Source organism: Stegostoma tigrinum, chromosome 3, assembly GCF_030684315.1.
Source record: "Stegostoma tigrinum isolate sSteTig4 chromosome 3, sSteTig4.hap1, whole genome shotgun sequence".
Taxonomy (NCBI): Eukaryota; Metazoa; Chordata; class Chondrichthyes; order Orectolobiformes; family Stegostomatidae; genus Stegostoma; species Stegostoma tigrinum.
The window spans coordinates 14,139,407-14,166,144 of record NC_081356.1 but is presented as its reverse complement, the minus strand read 5'-3'; the positions used below and the strand labels follow the sequence as shown (position 1 = coordinate 14,166,144).

Here is a 26,738-nt window from a genome sequence, read left to right as displayed (position 1 = left end):
AAACCCCGCGCTTGCCTTTCCCCTGCTCTGAAACAGTTGTTCATGTCACCGAGAGCCGGAGCGGGTGTGCCGTATGCCTCTGTGTTTGTATCGGACTGCGGTGTAAGGTGTATGTGTGTGTCTCCGGGTTTATATCTGGCACGTCACTGCCCATACATGGGTCGTGGAGCAATGCTCCATTCATAGGATCCGTGCATAAAAATGAAGGAGTGGCCTGCGGCTCCCTCATGGGACCTTCACAGAGCCTGTGTCACTGGAGTCTGTGAGAGACAGGGGAGGGGGGGGGGGGGTGGTGTATCAGCCTGGCGTCTTCCGTGTCTTCACAAAGCAAGGGGCTAGCAGCCAGATGCGGCTGGATGGGACAGCAGTGAGGATGGAGGTGTCGGATGTCGAGTGTAACCAGGTGAAACGCTTGCTGAAGCAGGGCGGCCGTAAGTCCCTGACCCTGGACTGCCGATCGTTCCTGGCTTACAGCGCGGGTCACATCAGCGGCTCTCTCAACGTCCGCTGTAACACCATCGTCAAACGCAGAGCCAAGGGCTCGGTCAGCCTTCAGCACATCATTCCGGCCGAGAAACCTCGCAGCCGGCTCCAAGCCGGCTTCTACTCGGCCCTCCTTCTCTACGACGACAGGAGCCAACGGTTTGACTTGGTCAGGCACGACAGCACCGTGAACACGGTTCTCAACGCGCTGCTGGCCGCCTCCCACCCACCTCACATCTACTTCCTTAAGGGTAAGGGCGATCACCGTTTCCCCATTCAGGTCAGCTTTCCCCCACCCGCGTCCATCCCGCTTTGTCTCCTGTTCAGGTTAGGACTCAGTGAGCTGCTGAGGGAAATTGCTCTGACATTAACCAACCTTCGTTAAAGCACATCACGAATCTAGGGGGTTATTGTGATGTTTAACAACGAGGTTTTCAGAAACTGCACTACGGTATGAATCTGTGCTGAATTAATGCCTGTGAATGCTGTTCTCCAGGAACGTGTTCCTTGCTAATGATAGAACTTACAAAGGGGTCCGCTGTCCATCTCAGAATGTCTCCTGTTAGTAATTACAGATAAAGGGTAACAATGTTTCCTGGTCAGTTTGCAATGTGGACAGTATTTCTTGGTAACAATAGGGATAGTTTTCATTGTGTGAAGCTGTTCACATTGATAACAGCGGCGCTTTCACTGAATCCTGTTCTTACATCTCTCTGAAATGTCCCAACACCATCTTTTCAGGCAGGCAGCTCGTGTAACAAGCGACGTTTTCCTTCCCTCAGCCAGAAAGCGAAGACCAGGAGACGGAAGAGGGGGCTCGGTAGACGGTGCCGGACTGTCACTGTGCCGGGGGCACCTGCTCCCCCAGTTAGAGCCAGTGTCCTGCCAGCTAGAGCGAGGAAAGCGCACGGGAAGATGCCAGAGATTAGCCTGAAGAGCAGTCCTGGGGGTTGTAGATGGGGAATGAGCTGAACAGGAGATAGAAACCGGCTCTCTCAGTTGGACATTTCATTCTCGGAGGCGGTGTGGGAGGTCTCCCATTCCCTTCATTCATAAGTGTAAGGAATTTTCCCTCTCCCCAGCCGCACACACACCCCACCCCCTTGTTTACAGCTGTACTCCTGCTCTCCTTAGGCATCACAACACCAAGCGGAAAAATGCAGCAAAAATAAACCCACAGCCGTTACAGAAAACACCCCCCAACATGTGAAAGGAAACGATCTTTGCAGTACCACCTCATTCATTCATGAAAACCACATAGCTCCCACCGCGCCCCCATCATCCGTGTTTAATACTGCGGAGTGTGTATCCCTCCTGCTATTACATCTCTCCCCTTTGGGTTACCAAGACTTAACAGCAAATTGCGACCAAGTAGTTACTGGAAAAGAGACACTGATGTTGTTCGTTAACTATTTGGTGAGAATCAATCCACTGGAGTGCGGGCTCTGTGTTTTATTGTTTTGTTTGAATTTGATTCCTATCTGGTCAAGTCTTTATCACAACCCCTTCCCGCTCCCAACTGTGAGCGAATGAGTTGAGGAGCATGGTGTACGTGTGTCTGTAAATATTACGAGTTTGTCTTTTGTGTGTCTGTTTCCCCGCTGTATGCAGGAATCGATCACTGTTCACTGACCATGTATAAAACCTCCCCAGGAAGCTCCAGGCTTTGCTAACACAGTAACAACCCACTCCTTATCGATTTCCTTCCTTAAAGCTGAGAGAGGTCGTCAGCTCAGCTCCGTTGTTCATTTAATGAGCAGTCAAAGGCGACGAAAGCCGATCGCGAAGACCATTTTCAGGAAGGAGAAGCTGGTGATCTGATTGTAATCTCAAATCACCAAATCCTGCCTGCTTCCCGCGAACCGTTCGCCCCTGCCTCACAGTAATCTATTCACCCCCGCCTGAACAATATTCATTACCTGTTTCCACAGCCTGTTCAGGAAGAGATCTTCAAAGACTCAACCCTCTGACGAAAACAAAATTGCTTCATCTCCGTTTTAAGCCTCCTGATCTTTAAATGGAGACTTCTTCCTCTTCTCCCCTCAGAGTAAACACATATACCCCATCAGAGATAATGGGAACTGCAGATGCTGGAGAATCTCAGATAATAAAGTGTGGAGCTGGATGAACACAGCAGGCCAAGCAGCATCTTAGGAGCACAAAAGCTGATGTTTCGGGCCTAGACCTTTCATCAGAAGGTGAAGGGTCGAGGCCCGCTTCATCAGCTTTTGTGCTCCTGAGATGCTGCTGGGCTTGCTGTGTTCATCCAGCTCCACACTTTATTATCTGAGATTCTCCAGCATCTGCAGTTCCCATTATTTATAATCCAGCAGTCGATTTATTCAACAAGTTCCCACGGACGGTAGTGTGATAATGACTGGAGCAAACTACAGCAGAAAGATTGTGTCTCCCTGATAGATCCCACACCATCTCATTCCACGGCAGATTCTGTCACAACACTTCGCGGTTTTCCGGTCTGCATTCTATCCAAATGCTATTTTACAGGCAGCTGGTCCAGAAGGTCAAGCCTGGTGAGGTTTGTAATATAAAAAATAAGGTGAAGTCACCACAGTGCTGTCCGCTCATTAGAGAGAGATGACTGGCTGTCGTTGACCTGAGGGTCGCCACAGCTCAGGCAAGGGGAGAGGCTGAGGAGAGGGTCCTTCATGGCAACATCAGCCTGTGTGGGAATTGAGCCCACTCTACTGGCATCACTCTGCAATGCGAACCAGCCATTCAGCTAAATCAGGTCATAATATTAATGATAACAGTAATAGAGAGGGCTGTGTATAGATGTGTGATACAAAGTTTCATTCCTTCCTTTCCAGCCTCCTGTACTTTTTCTTGTGTAGACATATCCACCCCAAGACTGGAAGAGACAAAATTCCACATTAGTTTAAAGTTTTTACTAGTTCTATAACATTTCATGAAATTAGATTTTCATTTGAGGTTCTTTCAAATTTTCACTTTATCCAGAATTTAAATATCCACCTTCTCTAGCCAAATTCCCCTGAGGCCACTTTTCCATAAGAGTAAACAAATGTGTCAGAGTTTCTCTAAGTCACAATTCTGTGATTCTTAAGATGCGTGCTGTGGGTGGTGGGATTGATCTTCACAGTCATGGCATCAGCATTGTTGACCAGAAAATGACTACTGGAAGTGAAAGCTGCATAGGAAAAATTCAGTGAGCTGGCCATATAGAAAGGAAGCAATGATGGAAATGAGTGATTCGGAAACTCTGGAATCAATAAATCTGTCAGCTCCCCAGAAAGAGGTATCTGTCATCTCCGGAATATCATTATTTCCGTGCTTCAGGCAGGATCAGTCTAATTACCTTCCTGTGGCGTTATCCAAAAAAAGTCTCGGATGTGACTTGAACTGAACCAATATTCACCAAGTACACTGTTGCAGTCTATATGGTCCATGGGTCTACAGCACCAGCTCTCCAACAGCACTCCTTCCCTGTAACTTCCATTACTGAGAAGAACAGGAGCTGTATTGTTGCAGAACAGAATGATTTTCATTTCTATTTTAACATTTGTGATCTCAGGACACGCCAAAGCACTTTACAGCCAAAGAGCCAAACACAATAACTGCAGTAATGTTGGAAACATAGCAGTCAGCTTGTTTTCAGCAAACCCTCTCCAATAACAATGTGACAATGACTGAACAATCTGTTTTTGTGATATTGATTGAGGGATAAATGTTAGCCAGAACACTGAGGATAGCTGCTCTGCTCTTCTTCAAAATGGAATCTCTTACATTCACTTAAGATGGCAGATGAGGCTTGATTCAAGATCTTTTCCAAATGATAGCACCTTCAACAGTTCAACAGCTGCTTGGTACTGCATTGAAGTATCAGCCTGATTCTTGTGTTAAAGATTTGGAATTAGACCTGAACTGACATCCTTCAGATTTGAAGAGCTCTGTCATCTATAACTTTTCTACCAATTTCTATGCCAGCTGTTCTCTGACAGATACTGCTATTTCTTCACCATTCCTGATCAAAATATTGCAACTTGTTCGACTCTGTACTAAATTCATATTTTTTTCTTTTTTTATTTATTCATTCATGGGATGAGGGTGTTGCTGGCTAGGCAGCATTTATTGCCCACCCCTAATTGCCCAGAGGGCAGCTCAAAGTCAACCACATTGCTGCGGGTCTAGAGTGACATGGGCCAAACCAGGTAGGGATGGCAGTCTCCTTCCCTAAAGGACATTGGCCTAGCAAGGCACTTCGAGTGCAAAGATAATCCCAGTTTCTGTTTTGTACGGAAGGCTTTCTTTGTAAACTCTGCTCTCCTGTCGTCTTCACCCTCACCTCCAACAGTTAGTGTGAGTAGCTCATGGATTTCATTCCCAACATGACTGAAAGCATCTAATCAGCTACTTTTGCTACTTCCTTCCCTTTTGCTCGTTCACCAGGGCCAAACTTCCTCTGAAGTTCTCCCTGCCCTCACCTTGAGTATGCATCTGTCTCTCTGTCTCTCTCTCTCTAATTTCTCTCTTATCTCCCTGTAACTCCTCATCTTGTCCATGAGATCCACTTCCTGATTCCTCAACCATCTTTCCACTATATGCTGACAAATCAGCTTCCCTTCTTGGTCCCACGTTAAATTATCCTACTGTTAAGGTTGCTCACATTGGCTCTTACCCTTTTCTTTCAATCTGCCTCCATCACACCTCTTACCTCTAAAAGATGACACTGAACCCATTTATTCCGGGCAACTACAATCCAAAGTCCAGCTTCACCTTCCTCCCCGAGGTCTGTGCAAATATCTACAAAATCTGAGCTGGGCATTCTCAGGACTTTTGAAATATTCCAATTCAGTTTCTTCCCAAGGATCAGCACTGGGATAACTCTAATAACTTGACACTTGTTATCTTGTGTGTCCATGACAAAGATAAACCATCCTTTTTTATCCTTCACAATTTGTCTTAGTCTTTGACAACACTGTCCTACTTGAATACATCTCTGCTGTCATCCAGCAGGACAGTACTGAATTTGTCTGCTTTTATTCTTATTTTACAATAGCCAGAGAATAACCAGCAAAGGCCTCTCTTCCTATTGTCTGTCACCACTGATGTGCCTCAAAGATCTATCCTTGGTCCCCTCCTACTTGGCATCTATATGCTGCCTTTCTGGAACAGCATCCAAAAACACAGTGTTACTTTCAACAGGTACCACTAATGATACTGAACACTACACCAACACCACATCTCTTGGCAATGATACAGTCTCCAAACATCAAGTAAGAATGATTGCTCTTCACACCATGGCACACTCAGCCATGTATGGTATCAGGAAGCCCTGTGAAAGCTGGGCCCAATGGGAACTGGGAGGGAGTCATACACGTTACAAAAGGCTGCGGTTGTTGGAAATGCAGCATCTCAGCCACAGCAATTCCCCAGTGTAGTGATCCAGGGTCAATCATCTTCAGCTGCTTCATCATTGACCTCTCCTCCATCCTAAGGTCAGAAGTCAGGACGTTCTCTGATGATTACATACTGTTCAGCACTATTCCTACCTCCTCCAATGCTGAAACATACACGACACAAATGCCAGGCAATGATCATCTCCAAGAATCTAATCATTGCCCCTTGATATTCAATGGTATTACCAGCACTGAATCATCCACCATCAACATCCAAGCATTTACAATTGACCAGAACTGAACTGGTCTGACCATATAAAACTGACCTAACCAAATACATTCAACCTACAAGAATAGGTTGAATGATTGGAATTCTGTAGTGAGTAATGCACTTCCTGTCTCCCCAAATGCTGTAATACTGTCCTCTTGACTGAATGGTGCAACTTCAACAACATTCAAGGAGGTTAAATTCACCCAGGACAAAGCAGCCTGCCTGACTGACACAGCATCCTCCATCATCAACATTCACACCCTCTACCAGTGGCAGCAATGTATTTTGACTTGATAGAGGTGTACAAAATTATCAGAGGTATAAATAGAGTAGACAGCCAGAGATGTTTTCCTAGGGTGGAGGCAGCTATTACGAGGGGACATAGTTTTAAAGTGAGTGGAGGTAGTTAATAGGGGACACATCAGAGATAGGTTCTTTACTCAGAGGGAGGTAGGGGCATGGAATGCATTGCCGGAGACAGTAGTGGAGTCGGCCTCATTACGGGCATTTAAGTGGCTATTAGATGGGCATATGGATGAAATATAAGGTAGGGGTGGAGGTTAGATAGACCTTAGGATTAGGGTAAAAATTCGGCACAACATTGTGGGCCGAAGGGCCTGTACTGTGCTGTACTCTTCTATGTTCTATGTTCTATACCATTTACAAGATACGCTACAGTATTTCAGTAAGACTTCTCTTCCAAACCCATGACCTCTACCATTATGAAAGACAAGAGCAGCCGATGAATGGAAACACCACTACTGACAAGTTCTCCTCCAAGTTTTACACTGTCCGGAACTTGGAATTATATCGCCATTCCTTCACTCTCATTTGGCCTAAATCCTGGGATGTCCTTCCCAACAGTACTGTGGATGCCTCTACAAATGAAGGAGTGTACCAGTTTAAGAAGGCAGCGCACCATCACCTTCTTCAGAGCAATTAAGGATAAGCAATAAAAGCTATCCACATCAATAACACCCATACCCCATGAACAAATCATTAAAAAGGAGAAAGCCAGACTTGCCATGCATTCAGTACTGAATTATCAGAATTTTTCTCCAACTAAATACTGAGAAGACTAAACAATTTACAGCACCCCACCCCCAACAATCTGCATTTCTTTCCCTCTGACTCCCTTCCACTGCCTGATCACTATCTCTCCATGGCTGAACCAGCCTGTTTTCAACCTTAGTGTTGTATTTGACCTCTGTCACATACGTGCAACAATACAATAGGGAATGGCCTGGTGGTGTTGTTGGACTGTTAATCCAGGGATCCAGGTAATGTTCTGGAGTCCTGGGTTTGAATCCCAACATGGCAGATGGTGGGATTTGAATTCAATAAATACCTGGGATTAAGAATCTAATGATGACTGTGAATCTATTGTCAATTGTTGGGAAAAAACCCATCTGGTTCACTGATGTAGGGAAGGAAACTGTCATCCTTACCTGGTCTAGCTTATGTGACTCCAGGCCCACAGCAATGTGACCCATAACTGCCCTCTGGGCGATTAAGGATTGGCAATAAATGGTGGGCTAGCCAGTGATGCCCTCATCCTGTGAATGAATAAAAAAAACTAAAACCACCTGCATCCACCCTTATTACATTGCCTAACCCCGCACCAGCCTCGGCCCATTGTCAAAGCCCTCACCCACACTTTTACTAACCACTGCACTTTGAGTATTTAAATGCCCTCCTATCTGGCCTCTTATTCTACCCTGCATAAACTGAGGTTATCTAAAATCCTCCTACCTATGTCCTAACTTGCACTAAGTTACATACACCCTTCACCTTTGTACTCTGTTCTACATGGGCTCTCAGCTAAGTATCATCACAAATTTAAATTCTTTATCTTTGAGTTTCAATCCTGGCTCAGTTCATTATCCTGATGCCTCTAAGTTGGAAGGCTGTGAGTACAAATTTGGCTCTAATACTAATATTCTGGATTGATAATTCAGTGTAGTGCTAAAGGGGTACTGCCCTGTCAGAAATCCTGTCTCTTGGATGAAATGTTATTAAGGTCTGTCTGCTTTCTCTGGTGATGCAATTCAATCAGGCGACTCAGTGCAAGATTCATTTACACTATATGTTGGAAAAGAGCGGGAGAATTATGCCTGGCACCTTTACCAATACTTACCACCCAATTAACATCCCAAAACAGATTCTCTGGTCATTTTCACATTGCTGTTAGTGGGAATTTGTTTTGTGTAAATTGGCTGCTGTATTACAGCAGTGACCATACTTCAAAAGTACCAATAAGGTATAAAACATCTTGGAATAGATGGTTGTCATGAAAGAAGCTTCAGAAATGCAAATTGTTTGTTTCATTTTTAATCCCTTCATTGTCTCTCCTTCTCTATTTCTGTAATATCTTTCAGCCCAAAACCCTCCAGGGTGATTGCACTCCTCTAATTCTGGACTCATGACAATCCTACTAATCACTTTGTAACTATTTCTCCAATCCATAAATTTTCTACCTTTCTTTCTTCCTTTAAAATATTCCTTCACCAAGCCTTTGGCCATCTTCCTGATAATTCTCTTAAGTTGGTCAATGTCAAATTTTGTTTAGATTTAGATTCCCTACAGTGTGGAAACAGGCCCTTCGGCCCAACAAGTCCACACTGCCCCTTGAAGTATCCCATCCAGACCCATCCTCCTATAACACACACACCCCTGAACACTGCAGGCAATTTAGCATGGCCAATCCACCTAGCCTGCGCATCTTTGGACTGTGGGAGGAAACCAGAGCACACAGAGGAAACCCATGCAGACACGGGGAGAATGTGCAAACTCCACACAGACAGTCGCCCGAGGCAGGAATCGAACCCGGGTCCCTGGCGCTATGAGGCTGCAGTGCTAACCACTGAGCCACCGTGTCACTGCTTGTTGACATTCCTGTGAAAGGAATTTTACTCATCTTATACAGTAAAGGTGCTATGTAAATGCAGCTGCTTTTGTTGTTAAGGATTTTATCAAATTGTGAATTTTACTTGCCACTCACTTTCCAGGATTGCTCTCTCTTTTTCCTTTTTCAGCCAGCTTAACTCAGTGTGCCTATGGCATTCAGGGTCAGTAAGTCATTATTGTCTATTTTCAGGTGCATAAGTGACACTGCATTGAATCAGGATGCTCAAGGCTTGTTATAAATTCAGTTTTGGCGATTTCTAATTATGGGGTAAAGTGGAAAACTCTTCCAGAATCAATTACATCATCTAATTTTGACTACCTACAACGATCCTCAGGTAAATGGACAGGAGAATGGGAGATCATAGAGTCATGGAGGAGATGTTCTTCAGAGGGTCAGTGTGGACTCGATAGGCTGAGTGACCTGCATCCACATTGTACAGTTTCCAAAATTCTATGATTCATAGACCATGGAAACAGACCGTCTGCTTCAAATATCCCCAACTAAACTAGTCCCATTTGCCTGCATTTGGTGGGAGATTGTAACTTGGCAGTGGTGCTCAGAGGCCGGAAACCAGACTCAACATATGTATTGCCTCAGAGATTCTATGACAGGTATTAGACCCCTTATTTCCATATGCAAGGGGCCTAATCTACATTAGACAGACATGATGGCTGTCCAAGCAATTACCAAAACCAATACAGTGGTGTCTGTATCCTGAACATTTTGGGCTGTAACATTATTCCAAAATGTAGCTTTTTAAATCTTGTTTTGCTGCATTAAAATAGGGGCAATGGGGTCTAATTTCTACCTTACCGCTCCTGAAGTTTCCTGACACTAATCTGGCCACTCTTACTCCTACATTTCTTGCATCTCATGTTCTCCTAACTTGCATTTAAATCCTGCCTTTTTTGCTTTTTTTATTTCTGCCCACTTGATTTCAAAATAATCAGTTACCCATGGGTTCTTTTTCTGAATAGCCCTCTTAATCTATTCAAACAATTTCACATTGATTTAATAAAATGTTGTAGTGTCATAGTATTAATATCCTATATTTCCTGTCACCGATCTTCATGCATATTGAATCCGAAAACTTCTCCCTTAAGGATATATTTAGCCTCTGACAAAGTCAGCTTCTTACAGGCTAATAAAGCAACCCCTCCCCCAACTTATTCAACACAGCCTACAATACGCATTCTGTGGCCACTCTACATCATATTAAATAAAACACACATACTGTTTCCCAAATTCATAAAGAGCACTTCTACTGCACAGCACTAAAGGTGTACTTTGTACCCTCCAGCGTCTGATGAGCGCTTTATGTTTGTTTTCATTCTTTTAGTTTTGAAGCTTATGTCATCTCATTGACAGATGGATTTGAGTGAAGGTAACACACATTAATGCGGGAAGCAGTAGAGATGTGTACAATGAAGGGTATTTATCAATAAAGTGAGGTGATCCAGAAGAGGGAAGCAGAATGACAATGCTGATAGGCCAACATGGGGAAGATCTGCATCAGTGCAGCCACTGCTTTCAGAAGGTGGTGTGCAGAGGTGCTGTTGTCAAGTGACGTGACTAGGGCACTGAACAGCCATTGGGGTTAGCATGCATCTGTGGGGCACAATGCTATGTCAATATCACACCTTCAGCATGTGCCAACAGTCTACATGGCAAATACACCACATGTGCTCCAACCAAATTGTCACATCTGTAAGTCAAGGGAAAGCAGTGCTTGGGAGAGCATTGATGGACTACAGTCAGTCAAGGGTAACGTCACAGTCAGGAAAGTTTGATTCCAGTCGAGGGGGTTAACCACATTCAGTCCGGTGCATGATTCTACCAGAGTCAGGGATAATGGGTCTTTGTTGTCTCAGAATCGGGCCACAGCCCATCCTGCAATCTGGGTATTACATACATCTAGGTCAGGGTGTAACGGAGGCATCATTCCAGGGGCTGGTCAATTTTGCCTGCAGTGAGAAGGAGGGAGGGATTAAGTGTGATGGAAGTCAGTGGGGGAGTCATTGGTGATGATGCAAGAACACGAGAGGTTGTGAGTGAGTAAGAACATGCAGAAGGTCAAATAACGCCTTGGAGGCCAGTATCCCATCTCATCACCAAGTCACCCTTTGTTTACACGTGAAGAGTCTTTGACACTGATCCAGCTCCCTTCCCTCAGAGCCAGCTCTCAGAGTGAACAGGATGTCTGACACTCCTGTTTGTACCTGTCAGCCAGGGCTCCCTGATTGGACCAGATTTATAGCAGTCAAGGAATTCATATTTTGTGAGGTTCACTTGGCTGACCTCATTACAATCAGTATAGAGGGCAGGAAGCATTTGGGAGGATGTGGTGAATGAGATATTTCGAATGGACATGTCATCTGCAACAGTGAGAGTTTCAGTATACGTGTTTTGGTGAGAGGCGTGCCAGTGTTAGAGTGAGTAAGGTTAGCTCTGCGAGTGTGAGGGAGCAGAGAGAACATGGTGGCACTCTTACTCTGGTGGGGCACAAAAGATCATTCACTTTCTTCCTGCCTTGACTGCATATTAACTGGGTCACAACAATGGCCCAGTCTGCTATTTAATTTCAGGCTAGGTTTGGGGGTTGGACTTCCTTTGCCAGTCAGCTGGATATAGCACTGCCCTCCACTACACTAGCCCACATACCATTATTTCAAGGTCCCTTAGGGGTGAAAGTAACTTGCCTTTCTGGGTGATAGCCTCAGTGAAAATAGTTATGTACCACAGTATGAAGGGCAGTTCCTAGCTTGCAGCATCTCATATATATTTTTCTCAAAGGTCAAATTGAAATGACATGAACCAACTCCCGACTAAAGCAAGTGATATACCAACACAGTTGCAAAGTATCTGGATAGGAGATTAAAGTGGTTGATATATCCAAAGAAAATTAAATGCATTTTAAAATGTCAAGGGTGTGAAATTGGTTTGTAAGGTAGCATGAACATTGCCAAGTGAATCTACAGCCCGTTTTGAACCCAACAAAGAGAAAGATGTGTGATTCACTATTTTTGCCCTTTTTTTTCTCCTGCTGAGGACCAGTTTCGATCTCCTTGGGTTCCTCTGTGTCTAGAACAGATAGCAAGCAGGCAGAGATTAGTGAATGGAGAGGTGGTCTGATAAATACCAAGGGACATTTTTTCCGAACTGACACTGACGTGGGGGTGGTACAGCACATGACCAGGCAGGGCACAAAAGGAACTTCATGGGTCAAATAACCATTTCTTACTCTGTCCTGTGAGGAATCCAGGGATGAAACTGGTCTTGCACCATGGCAGAAAATGACACAAAACCAAAAATTGCTGGAGAAACTCAGCACCTGTGGAGAGAAAGCAGAGTTAACACTTTGAGTCCAATGATCCTTCTACAGAACTTTGTCAGAAAATTGCAGCCTGTCTCGCACTTTTCCTGATTTTCATTGTAATCAAAGGAATAAAAATTTGGGTAAAAGGGATACTGCCACCCAGTTTGTACTCATACCCAAATATATCTCACATACTTTTAGTGTTTGGCATTATGTAATGTGTATTGTTATCAGTCCCTCACTCCATGAAGTACAGTCACCTCAGAAAGTTACGTAAAATGAACAGTGTGCACTGACACTATGCTTCGTTACTGATGCAGGAGGATACGAAAGATTTTCTTCCGAGTATCCAGAGTTTTGTGTTAAAGCGAAAAGTCCTTCTGGAATCTTGTCACCATCCAACATTGAGACACCAGGAACAAGTTTAAGTGCCTGTGGGACTCCCCTCCATGACCAGGTAGAATCAGCTTCTCTGTACCCATTGTCTTTCACCTCATTGTTGTCTTTTGGCATTGATAACACGGGGTGGGACCCATACAATATCTGATTTGCTGTGAATGTTCCAATCTTTTGACTAGCTCATTAATAACTTGTAAACAGAGATTGCTGGAAATGTTCAAGTGTCTACACAGAGAGAGAGAGAGGGAGACAACGTTGAGGTTTAAAATATTAGATTTCCAGCATCCCAAATATTTTGGTTTTCTACCAATAGTCTGTCCTTATTTGCAGCTTGTGGTTACTCACAAATGTTTTAATAGTTTTAGCTCTGTTGCAAAGTTGGGTGGAGTACTTGTGGACTGGAAGGCAGGATGTCAGAACTTGTTTGTAGAATGATAGGGAGGAGGAGTGCATCATCCCTTTAAAAGATGATGTGTTTTTCTAGGCTTGGTGATTTTAAAAAAATGTTTGCAGATATACAGAGAGTTCTTGAAATTGAAACATTTTTTTATCAAAGGCTGTATGGTTAGAAAAAAAGCTGTTACCTTGTTTTGTTAGCAAGACAACCAGTTTGAATGTCAACCAATTAATTTAAACCAGGCACTTACAGACCAAAAACCAATTAAATTTTGACAACCTAGGACCAATCCAATTGTATGATATTGATAGGATATCAAGGGTATAAAAGAAGATGGTATTTGAAAATTGGCATGAAGGCAAACTGCCAACAGAAGAGAAACTCACTGGCTCCCACAGAAATCTCAAAGCTCTCAGACTAAGCACCATCCAAATCAAGGTACTACAGCATTCTTAGCTAATATTCCCAACAAAAGAATTTGACGGAGAAAGGCCTTTCTGAGTGGAGGACACCAGAGAAGATGAATAACATTCCGGAGGACACATCCTGACTGTACTTTTGAGAGATAACAAGGAGTAGAGCTGGATGAACACAGCAGGCCAAGCAACATTAGGAGGTGAGGGGGTGGTGGGGGGCCTGGGGGTCAACTTACAGTGAGGCCTACCACTGAGTTCGGATTGTAAGAGGTAATTGGTTGGCAGCTGTCAGGTGTAGGGCATCCTCGTCCTGTCTGCCTCTCTGCTCATTTAGCCCCACTGTTAGTGGGGGGTATTTCCTAACACTGTTGCCCAGTATCTGACTTATCCAAATTGGCTATGAAACCCAGACCCAGACAGAACCACCACTGCCCAAACCCCACCTGCTCTTTTCCTGATAGTACCATGAGGACTTTCATACCACACTGAGAGAGGGTAGAACCAACCTTGGTTTGGCATCTCATCACCACGAACAGCGCAGCAATTTTTTTTATTGGATTGTCAGTGTAGACCAAATGCTAATAGCGTGTGACTTAGACGCACAGCCCTTATGACTCAGAGCTCACAGTGCTGCTATTGACCCAAAACTGATGCCTGACTCACAGACTTGGGAGCGGGTAGGGGGTGGTTAAAAGCGATGGCTTTGACCTAGGTGTAAATGCATTCCACTCCACTGAGTACGCAAGACAGCGAAAGCTGTGCTTCTTAACCAGTTTTGAAAATGCATGCTTTAGAAATAGGAACATGTAAACGTGAAAAGACATATTTTTGCTGAATGATAATGCCTTGGTCTCTCTCAATCCTTTATAGTGGTGGTCTTGGCATGGTAAGTGCTTGTATTTGTTCCTTTAGTTTTTGAATGAAACACTGGGAAGCCAATATGATGTGGAGAATGCAGAAGTAGCCAGCTGGAAGCCAGAAGGTGTTGAACAGACTCATGTCTCAGGGAATGTGACCAGAATTTTCAATCAACATAATGCAACATAATAACTATCACCAGAGGCTGACGTAGGCATGACAGGGTGTACAGGAAGATGATTTTACCAGAGTTCCTTACAGTTCATTGCTTTTACTTTTAATGCTTTTCCCTCAAACCTTCTGACAAACTCTAAGGTGCCAACTGGGTCTGGAGAGACAATGTTTGCAAGGCTGATGGTGTCAGATTGCCTGACGTCATAAAGTAATGATATAATACTTTTCCCATGGAATAGTGACATCAATGCACGGCTGTTGTCCGGTTGCCACTATACTTCAGCATGCATCTGACAGCGTAAAAGAACAGGGTCAAGGCAGATTTTAAAATCTGAAAGGCAGTCACACTGTCACCATCTCCCATTTGCCATTTGCCTGCAGGATTTAGAGAAGCCAAGCAGTCCACATTCAGTCTGTACATTTCCCACAGCAAAAGTGTGAGGCTAATTGGTTAGCATTGAAAGGTTTCACAGCAATTCCTAGCCAGCAACTTGCCAACTCTTACCAAGTATAAAGCTGTGAAGTAGGTACATCAAGCCGGACATGATCAATAATGCAAAAGTTCTTAAACTTTTCTTTAAAGCGTCCAGCAGTTTTCAGCTTTACGCTATACTATAGAGGATTTGGTTCTTTGATGCAATCTTGCTGGTCTCTGTATGATCTGATTTCATTGATCTCCTGGATGATTGAGTGAGCAAACTGAGGTGAAGGAACACCAGATAGAGACTCAAGAATGAGGCAAAGCCATTCCCAAACACACAGAAGTATGGGTAAAGGAACTAAACAGGTTTTCAAAGAGTCTTTTGGGTTCAAGAATGAAGAGAGTGCAAGAAGAAAATTAGGCCGTTCAGCCCCAACAGCATGTTTCACCAGTCAGTTAGATTCTGGCTAATTTGTGGTTTAATTCCATTGATCTAGCTTTGCCTCATACTTTTATTAGCCTTATCCAACTAAAATCTGTCAATCTCAACCTTGAAAGTTTCAATGGACTCAGCAACCAATGTTTTGAGGAATGAGAACTCAAGACAAGAAGCTTTTAAAAGTTGTCCAAGCTGATTGGACCTTACATTGGTCCAATGGACATTCGACAGAGAGGCATTACAAACTGAAAACACACTGCTCATCGTCTCGTAACCTAGGCCTGTGTGAGACCCAGGGATTATGAAGTCAGGTCAACCTGGATCTTTCTCTATTGGATGTAAAATCACTGCCGTCTATTCTTTAATGTTCCATGGTGATGTGTCAGTGTTTCTGTTGTGGCGTGACATAGTTACACTCCAGGTCCAACTGCATTGTGAGCCTTGTTTGTTAGCCATACGTAACATGGAATTAAGGCCCATGGCGGAAAGTGAACTATGTATATCATGTTTGCCACCATTATAGAACATAGAACACAGAAAAGTACAGCACAGTACAGGTCCTTCGGCCCATGATGTTGTGCCGTGGAATAATCCTAATCCAAAAATAAAATAACCTAACCTACGTTCCCCTCAATTCACTGCTGTCCATGTGCATGTCCAGAAGTCGCTTAAATGTCACTAATGACTCCGCTTCCACGACTACCACTGGCAAAGTATTCCATGCGCTCACAACTCTCTGGGTGAAGAACCTCCCTCTGACGTCTCCTCTATACCTTCCTCCTAACACCTTAAAACTATGACCCCTCGTGGCAGTCAATCCTGCCCTGGGGAAAAGTCTCTGGCTATCGACTCTATCCATGCCTCTCATTACCTTGTACACCTTGATCAGGGGGTAAATTATGAAAATGACTTATTTAAACTGATTTGTGTTTTTAAATCTAGGGCGGCCCAGTGGAAATTCTTCCTTTTCTGTACCTTGGAAGTGCGTATCATGCATCTAAAAAGGACACACTCGATGCTATGGGCATTACAGCTCTCTTGAACGTCTCCTCTAATTGTCCAAACCATTTTGAGGATCATTATCAATATAAGTGCATTCCAGTGGAGGATAACCAGAAAACAGACATCAGTTTCTGGTTCATGGAAGCAATAGAGTACATCGGTAAGATACAGGGTTCTAACTTAATGTTCCTCAATGTTTGCTGCTTGGTAACTCATTTGCTTTTACTCAATAGCTAGTGTTTACACCAAATAAAAACCAAAAAAAACTCTTGATGCTGTAAATCAGAAACAAAAACAGAAATTGCTGGAAAAGCTCAGCGGGTCTGAGGAAGGATCCATCGCCCGAAACACTAACTCAGATGTATTTTCCACAGGTCCTGGCAGGACTGCTGAGTTTTTCTAGCAATTTCTGGTTTTGTTCCAGTCAGTGTTTACATGGCAGGGGATTGTTTCTGGCCTAGTTTTTCATTCCAAAATAAAAGGAATAAATATCCCTGAAGCAGGCCTGTGGCAGCAGAACTGGGTCCATCTGGAATACTGAATAAAAATTAAATGGCATTCTCACTCGTTCACTTCCAAATTGTGAACAAATCCTCTCAGTATATGAACTGCAGAGAACAAGCACTAATTTATAAAAAGCATCGACCGTGGTTCAATTTTGTATAGAGTTCCAGAGCTGGAAGACTTCCTGTCTTTAATCTTGTATTTACATTTCAAAACGTGACTGTAATGGGTCTAAAATCATAAGGAATACAGAACATGTTTATTGTGGACTAACTGATGTAGTTCTTACTGGTGCTGTTCTCATCACAACATTGTGCCAGGTCTTGGTTCCACTGCCTTGGCTATTGATCAGTTTAGCCTGTTGTTTTAAGAGACAGTTCAAGGGATCCTCAGCGTCATGTTGCCCAATGGGAACTTGGCATTTTTTTTAATGTCAGCCACATGTGGCTTTTGAAGATTAAATGCTCCACGTTTAATGTGCTCCCGGCTGTAGGTGCTCTAATAATTCTGGCTGCAACTCTGAATATGTGTTTCTCTCTAACTGAGACTTACACATGTACCTCCCCTCCCAAGGTGTTAGCACGTCCAGCCACTACTCAGTTGTGCTGCCTCCTCCCTTTGGGAGTGACAAACTGCCCACCACTGCCCCAATGTGCACACCAATCCAGAATCAATAGACAATAGGTGCTGGAGTAGGCCATTCGGCCCTTCGAGCCAGCATCCAGCCCCTGTTAATCTAATTTCTACATGTTGTAGAAGTTTAAGTGACCTAGGCACCCTCAGAATTGAGGCGGTTGTGTGTTTGAACCAGTATCATATTCCATTGATCATCTGTTATTGGCCACTATCATCATTCTGTAATGTATTCCAATCGAGAATGTAGTTGTTAAGAGACAATGAATGTGAACAGCATCTTGAGGGGGCTAGGAGTGAATAGGCTCAACCCACTGCATAAAGTGCTCTTTGTTGAGCAGCTGTAGCGGAGAAGATTGTGAGGATTCCAAGACCCTGGCTTCATTTAGCTCAGGCAGGAAAGCTACTGCTTGCAAAACAGGATTGAGGCATCATGATTAGGCTGGGTCAGTCACTGGGAACCAGGCCTGGAGAGAGATCCCAGACATGAAAGGGAACAGCCCAGATCAGTTCTATGTGCTCTGCAGGAGAAGAATTCAATACTTAGCTTCCCATCATTCACATCTCCTCCTCCCCCACCATAATATACATTATTCACTACAGTCGCAAACAAAGACTTGAACATTGCATCACTTGCAAGAAAATTCAACTTGCATGACTGTCGTCATCGTATTTCACAAACACAACCCTCATCAAGTATGCAGCCCAAAGACAAGAAGCTGTAAATTACAAATAGTGCAAGCAATATAAAGTTCTTTGTACAACATGCTTCACTCTGAATGTCCCATAATAAGCATCAGGTCACGGTTTGGCTGCTGGTGAGAAAGGCCCTTTCTATCACATCCTTCCTATGAGCCTGGAGTCCCAACAACCCACTTCACCTGCACATCAGGGTGGGGAAGTGACTGTTGTCCATCTCCTTCTGAAATTTATGTACCTCAGCAAAGAAGAGCTAGAGAGAAATGCAGTGGTTCTTTTTGCTGGGCTTCATCCTGAGCAGCTCCATGATGCTGGGCTCACTGCTCTCTGGATAATTCCTGGGAACACACACCGGTGCAAACATCAAAGGTGCCTGAGGGATTAATCTCTCAGAGAAAGTCGCACTTTGATCTGCTAAGTCTGCTTCTCCTGGACCTAATGTTGCAGATTGCCACACTCCAAGGCTCGGGACTATATATTGAGACACAGTCAAACTTTGGGTGAATGTTGTAGAGGCACAATGGGGAAAGCGTGGTGTCAAAGTGCTTTCAGCCAGAGAGTCATAGAGTTTTCCAGCATGGAAACAGGCCCTTCGGCCCAACTCATCCATGCTGACCACGTTTCCTAAACAGACAATTATAACTAATGCCAGCATTTATATAATTACATTTGGAAAATGTAAGATCAATTAAAGATTATATTTGCGATTTATTGGTACAAGAGTTCCAATTCCAAATGCAGGCAAATGGGACCAGTTGAGTTTGGGGATATTTGATCAGCATGGATGAGTTGTGCCAAAGGGCCTGTTTCTGTGCTGTATGACCATGACTCAGTAACTAGTCCCATTTGCCTGCATTTGGACCATATCTCTCTAAACCTTTCCCATCTATGTATGATACACCTTAAGGCTGGAAACTTCAGGCTGTCTACCTCAAAGAATGTATATTGTAAATTAAGAATATCATAAAAGAGATACATTTTTAGTCACATGGCCAAGGTGCTTTGGATACTTTTGAAAAGGAACCTGCCCATAATATTGGATTTAATAGGAGAGGCGATGGCCCAGTGGTAATGCCACTAAACTATTATTCCAGAAACTCAGCTGATGATCTGGGGACCTGGGTTTGAATCCTGTCACGGCAGATGGTGGAATTAAGAATCTACTGATGACCGTGAATCCATTCTCGATTGTAGGAAATACCCATTACGTTCACTAATGTCCTTCGGTGAAGGAAATCTGCCATCCTTACCTGGTCTGGACTACATGTGACTCTAGGCCCACACCAATGTGGTTGACTCTTAACTGCCCCTTGAAATGGCCTAGCAAGCCACTCAGTTCAAGGGCAAGTAGGAACGGGCAGTAAATGCTGCCAATCAGTGACACCTACATCCCATGAGTTAATGAAAGAAAAGGGGTTGAAGTTGCTAGCACCATTTCTGAAGCTGTTGCCACCAGGCATAAGCATTTTAAATTGACTCCAGCGAAATTTGCTCTGTAGCCAAGCTGAAGTAATCCACACAATTGAAATGATGGTGCTGCCAGCAGCCTTAGCATCTGGAGGTGTACCTGCCAGTGGTGGATCATTTAAAAGCAGTGAGGCCCTGTTTGGAGGAACACAGAGATCTCAGTCAGTTGTATAGCTAGAGAAGGTTACAGAGATGGCTGTGCTGAAGCTAAGGAGGTGTTTAAAAGCGAGGATAAGAACTTTAAGGTTGAGCCATTGCCAGACTGGGAGTGAACATTCGTCAGTGAGGGTGAAATGGGACTCAGGATAACAGGAACGGGGTTTTAGATCATCTCAAATTTGTAGATGATGCCGGGTGGGAAATTGGCCAGGAATGTTTGGAATAGTTGAGTGGAGATGTAACAAAGGCGTAGATGAGAATTTCAGTAGCAGATTCATTGAGGCAGTGATGGAAATAGACAATTTCCATTGATGGACAACATTTGGGCTCTGCCAATATGATGCTAGGATTGTGTATAACATCAGACAATGGCCAGGGAGGGTGACAGACTCAGTGAGGTGAGTAGAGGAGAATGCTTTTGGAGAGGTCAAAAACAATGACTTTAGTCTTTGCAGGATTGTGGTGTGAACTGAATTGAATCCAAACAGCTACTGACTGAACTGGCAATGTTTCGGATCAGCACGTTCATATATTCCAGCTGGGTTTTCAAGTTGGCTTTTCATATCCATCCTGCATCTATCGTGTTGCAAAATCTCATCGATAAACAAAACCTATGTCCTATTCCTCTCAGAGGAACCATTTATTGATCCATTTTCTTTTTAAAAATGCCTGGCAATCAATGCTTTGTTTAGATTGTGAAATAAGGATTCAAAGCAGAAAAAGTAACCATAGGAACAGACGAAGAAGGCCATTCAGCTGCTTCAACCTGTTCTGTCATTTAATTAGATCATGACTGAGGTCTACCTCAATTTCATTTATCCATATTTGCTGCCTATCCTTCAATACCCACATGCAAAAGCCTTATCTCAAGGGTCTACAAACCTCTGTGAAAACAGAAACTAATCAATGTCTAATTATCACATACTCAGAACCTGCCAGTATCTGCATTCACAGCGTAATGTGTGCAAGTTTTGTCATCTATAGATACTTATTGAAACATTTCGTGTAATTCCCATAGCATTCGGCTAACCATTCAGTAATCACCAAATTATTCTGTATTCTCTTCTGTATAATTGGAATTGATATATAATCGATAGTTAGATACTATTCTCGTAATCATGGAGATCCTAAAATATTTTTCACACTAAATAATTCACTTTCAAAACTTCCTTAGAGCATGAAGTGTGGTCCATCTGGCCCGGAGGTTGGGGGTTTTCATCATTCATATTTCTGTTTGACACATGGCAGCAAACAGTGAGAATTAACAGTGGGAAGGAGTCCTTCCTGAATGTATTATCTTCAAAATGTTAACAAAGATAATGTCATTTTACTTCAATCCTTTGGGCAGACCAAGACCACAGGTAGAATTATTAAATAGAATGGCGTGAAGAGGCAATGTTTAGGAGGGTCCATGACTGCAAATTTGTCTAACTGTGAAGGATAGGCTAATAAATAACTACTGTACCAATGGCATGATATTTTACATCGGCCACACATTTCAAAAAGGGCTGTTTAGGTTTATATAAGAAAGGCAAACTTAACTGTTAAGGAATTGATTGCTTCAAAATTCTGCATCTGTGTACGTGTGAGAGCGTGTGTCAGGATGTGGGTGTGGGGCTGGACTGGGAGTGTGGGTCTGTGCTGTGACTGTGTGTGTGGGCCTGAGCTGGGTGTGAGTGCAGGCCTGAGCTGGTAGCGCTGTCTGGGTTGGGATGTCTTTGTGTTGAGAAATGTGTGCCTGTGTATTTACTGCACTTGTGTTTGCAAATTAGACCATCTATTCATTCGGGTTCAGTCTTGTTTGGTATTTGTTTATTTCCCCTTTTCGATTATATTCAGACTCAATCTTGCCACACTTGCCAGTTTTTATTTGCTCAAGCTCACCTACATATGATGTTCTTTCTCATTTTAGATTCTGTCAAGAAAGGTGATGGCCGGATCCTTGTTCATTGTCAAGCTGGGATTTCGCGATCTGCCACCATCTGCCTTGCTTATTTAATGATGACTAAACGTGTGCGACTTGAGGAGGCCTTTGAGTTTGTCAAGCAGAAACGCAGCATAATCTCGCCCAACTTCAGCTTCATGGGACAGCTGCTGCAGTTTGAAACTCAGATCCTGGCTCCCTCACGTCCTGTCAAAGCATCCAGTCCTTCAGCAGCCCTCAGGGAGCAGAGCAAATCTTCGTCAACTCCAACATCTCAGTTTGTATTCAGCTTCCCCGTCTCTGTCAGCGTTCACTCAACTCCAAGCAGTCTCAGTTACTTACCCAAACCCATCACAACGTCACCAACTTACTGATGGATGAGTTTACAAACTCAACCAAACATCCATAACTTATTGCTAATAGAGCATCGAGTCAAGTAGTTTGTTAAACAGTCTGAACCTCTTATTTTAAAGGGGCACAAGATTTTCATTCAGTTTTGACAACAATTCACTTGTAAAATTATTGGCTACATTTACACCTCACTTTCTAAATGTCAAGGCTAGAAACCTTCTTTCGCAATAAGTCACTTTTGAATAAACATTAAATTTTCTTTGACTCACTAATTCCTCAGTATTGATATCGCAACTACTGATTAATGCAAGCTTCTTTCTCTGTTGAGCAAGGTGCCAGTGTGGGACTCCCATTTTAACCTGCTGATAGGCACCAAGTTAACATCTCTGCACCTTTGTGTGAATTATACACGCCTTTCTCTCCATCAACGTCAGAATCTAAAATAAACAAAACAAATACAAGGGTCACTCTGAAAATTGTAAAAGCAAGACCTACTGCACACCACTCAGTTCATTTCATTGATGCCAGGCCAATCAAAGGAAGCCTCCCGATCTTCCTGTCACATGCCAAGCAGGAAGCACCACTAGGTGGGACTTTCAGGGAATCTCTTTCCCATTGCATCTTTCAATTTCTCTACTCAAGGGTCAGTTTGGGACTTGGCTGTGATGATCTGCTCTGTTTGTGGAAAAATAAATCCCCACAGTCTATATCAAAACATGGAACTACTTTCTCCCATTATGAGACACAACAGCCCTACACATGCTGGAAAACATCAAAGTGTAGGAACAATCTGGATTTCCCATTTACACAGACAAATCCTCATCCACAAGCCAGGTTAGCTTTGTCTATCAGCATGGACAAGTCATTTAGGAACATGAGACATTTCACAAAGGGACTACCAATACTGTTGTATTTGCCAGAATCCCAAGTAATCCTGTACTCTACCTAGAAGCCAGACTGCACCCTACTCATTTTATTGGTTCTCGTGTTCAAAATACCAGCAGATAACCACGATTCAGACAAAAGATGAAATCGAACTAGCTGAGAGGCGCTGCCCAGCAGCCAGTTTACATGTGACATTTGACAATACGCAATCAGTAAAAAGGGAGAGGTGCCCAGGGTCAGCACAGAAACATGTCAAAGAAACATTGTACCTTTAAAAAAATGCAAAAATAACACAGAATTGAAAGCACAATTTAAAAGAAAAATGATGTGATTCAAGAAAATGACTGGAACCTGTTAATTCACAAAGACGAGAGACTGGACAGTGAATGACCAACTATCAATCTCCAACACTGTGCTTGGCTATTACTGTTTCATTCTGTACTGGCCACAGATCTTTTCTAAGCTGTAATTTGCTTTCAATTAAATTCAATACCGACTGAAACTCGCCCTGGACCATTTTGGAAACTATTTCTGGTTGGCTGGTTTGAAGATCAGAAATGAATCTAATCCATCTTCACTAAATAATACTTTGTAAAGTCTTTGATGCTAAATGGTTTTATCTTAAAAAACACCTTTTCAAAGCAGTTATTACTCTAGTTCCTACGTAGGACAGATTGGCTTGTACAGGACCCTTTAAAAGCACAGTCTTGCTCTTAAAGTTTTATTTAAGTCATCGAACAGAGTGCTGTGGTTATTTTTTGTGTGTGTGCAATATTTGGCGACTGGCCAGGCGTTCTGGAGTTTAAAGCTCCCTGGCTGAGCGTATGCTCGGAAAATTAATCATGTGCCTCAGGTTCATACATTTTCAGTGTTTTTTCTACTTCTCAATATTCCGTCCCAGATTTTGATAGGAAAATAACAGTGAATTTAATGTGTTCGTCGCGTGGTGAGGAAGAGACACACTATAAATTGTGAATCACCACACAAGTTGCTGGATGTTTTGTGCCATTGCGTCTAAAAACTGAAACCTCATCCACAATCTTATCGTGAGTTTAAGGAATTTGTTTCATTTGTGTCGTAAATAAGAATTAAACTCTCAGTGCAGAAAGTGAGGAGTGCTGTTAACGCAGTATAAAGGTCCAGTTAATGATTTATTATCCCAATAGGCCACTCATCCTTGAAAGGCCTGTAAGGAAATAATTGAAAGTAAGGAATCTCCCTCTCACTGGTCATAAGCTGTTCCAATAGAATTTTTGATTTTGTTTTCATCCTTAATGCTTATTTCAGTCCCTTGTTTTTCTCTCTCAATCCAATCATATTTTCCCTCTCTTTATTTCTCTTTTTCTGCATTTTGTTTGACTTCAACATATATGATTCTCTGCTGCCATTTGCTCCTTTTTTTCTCTGCCCTTTGGTGTTATCTCATAGTTCACCACAGCCTCAGAAACCTGTCCGACCACTATTAGTCCACTTCCAAGATGCTCCGCTCCAGCAAATTCTGGGCCAATGAGAATACTGTTTCAATCAGAACTTACGAACCATTGGTGAGATCATTGAGAACCCAGGACTAAAGGGGGATCAAGACACAGAATCAATGTTCAACCATTTTAGCCCTGTCTGCAACCTACACTCCCAACTAGCAATGTTTCACACTGATTCAGAGTGTCAGAAAAATATCCGTAACGCAATATACCTGAGTGAATGTTTTGATATTTGCACATGTTTTATCCAACTATTTATGAATAAGGAGCAGTAAATGTTAGTTCAGAAATTGCTTGAGAAAAATGTACACCAAGAATGTGTTGTGGTATTTTATACTCTATATGTATTTCGTTTCATTTGTCACTCAATGTCAGAACCTCATTCTGATTTATTTATTGCCCATGTTTGTAAAATTTAAGAAATAAAATTAGACCGTTCCAACTTTAATTGGTTGCCATGTGTTGGTACGTTTATTTCAATAACTATTTTCCAATACTACTCTCAATTAAAATGGGCAATTGTGACATGCTGCATTCTTCATTTGGTGTAAAAGTTACAGGAAGAATCACTATAGTCTGAGTAGATCAGTGTAGATAGGTGGGAGCAAACAGGATGGACTGAAGGGCCTGTTCTGTGCAGTATGGCCATTGGGCTGTTCTCTCAATACAGACCAGGAGAGATGACTGGTGGTCGTTTAACCCAAGGGTCACTACACATCAGCCAAGGGGCAGGTTGAAAAGGACTCTAATGGTGACTTTAGCCAATACGGAAATTGAACCCATCACAGTTGTCTGCATCACAAACTAAGTGTCTAACCATCTGAGCTAACCAATTCCTTACATTTAGTGTCCACGGATCTAGAATGCAGTTTTCGATGTTCACAATGGCATAGCTGTGACTTGCATTTATATAGAGCTTTCATGACATCTAGAAGTCTCAAAGCACCCAACATTCAACAAAGTACAACAGTGACCACACTTGCAAAGTAATGTAGGAAATGCCAGTTTGTGGGTTGGGGTAACGTAATTCAGAGGTTCAGGCTAATGATTGAGGACAGAGGTTTGAATTCCACCGTGAGATCCGGCGAAATTTAAATTCATCTGGAAATTGAAAGCTCGCCTCAGTGACCATGCAACTATGATCAATTATTGTAAAAAAAACTTCTGTTCACACATGTTTTTTGAGAAGGAAAATTAGCCATTCATACCTAGTGTCCAAACTCTCAGTAGTGTGGTTGACTCTTGACTGTCCTCTGAACTGGCTAAACAAATTGCTCAGCTCAAGGGCAATTGATGATGGGTTAAAAATGCTGGGTGGAATCACACCCTCCAGAAGAGCAGCAAGTGAACGCTGGCTGCTGGAGCACATTCATCACATACCAGTCATCCAGCCTCCTGAGCTTACAAACTCCCAAAGTATTTTCAAATCAACCTGTTCAGACGTAGAACAGAGCCTAACAGCAACATGTCCACCCCCTTAACTGGTCACTGCAGACAATCAGGATAAGCTGCCTGGCTTAGTGACTATGCTAAAAGGCAGGTCAAAGCAGAAAGTACTCTGAGCCTGTTAGCACAGGCTGAGGAGTGGACAGGCTGTCCAGGTTAGTACAGTACAATTGTTTCAATCTTGTAAGAGCTCTTATCTCGGTTTCTCAAAAGAAATCTAATTTATGTATTCACCGTAATCCCAGTCTTCCAAAAGCAAATTGAATGTCCCGGTTTCCAATAAAATTGCTTCATGTTGCAGAGTTTGTCCTTTTGCTAAAGAGTTTTCTAATAGTTGTGAACTCAAATTGATGAGAACTCACTATATACCATTTGCTTAGTTACCTTCCTGGATGAAGGAGTCTGTTTTTTGAACTTCTTTCATGGGATATGAGTATTGCTATCTAGGCCAGTATTAATTGCCCAATCCTAATTGTACAGAGGACAGTTAGGAGTTAACCACATGAAACTGGAGTTACATGAAAGCCCGACCAGGTAAGGATGGCAGGTTCCCCCTCTGAAATACATTAGCGGACCAGATTTCTATTAAATTCAAATTCCACCATCTGCCGAGGCAGGATTCGAATACAGGTCCCCAGAACATTACCTGGGTCTCCAGATTAACAGTCCAGCAATAATACCACTAGGCTGTCACCTCCCCTGCTAGTAAGAGTCAATGAGGAAAAGTGAT

The 26,738-nt window shown here is 43.0% G+C and overlaps 1 protein-coding gene across 1 annotated transcript; it reads left to right on the top strand.

Annotated features, from left to right (window-relative positions):
• The first annotated feature begins 326 nt into the window (after positions 1–326).
• On the top strand, positions 327–24,992 carry dusp4 (dual specificity phosphatase 4). Its single transcript, XM_048525383.2, has 4 exons — positions 327–734; positions 12,674–12,810; positions 16,400–16,619; positions 21,834–24,992. The coding sequence occupies exons 1-4, from the start codon at positions 347–349 to the stop codon at positions 22,217–22,219; spliced, it is 1,131 nt and encodes a 376-aa protein (XP_048381340.1). The 5' UTR covers positions 327–346; the 3' UTR covers positions 22,220–24,992.
• The last annotated feature ends 1,746 nt before the right edge of the window (positions 24,993–26,738 follow it).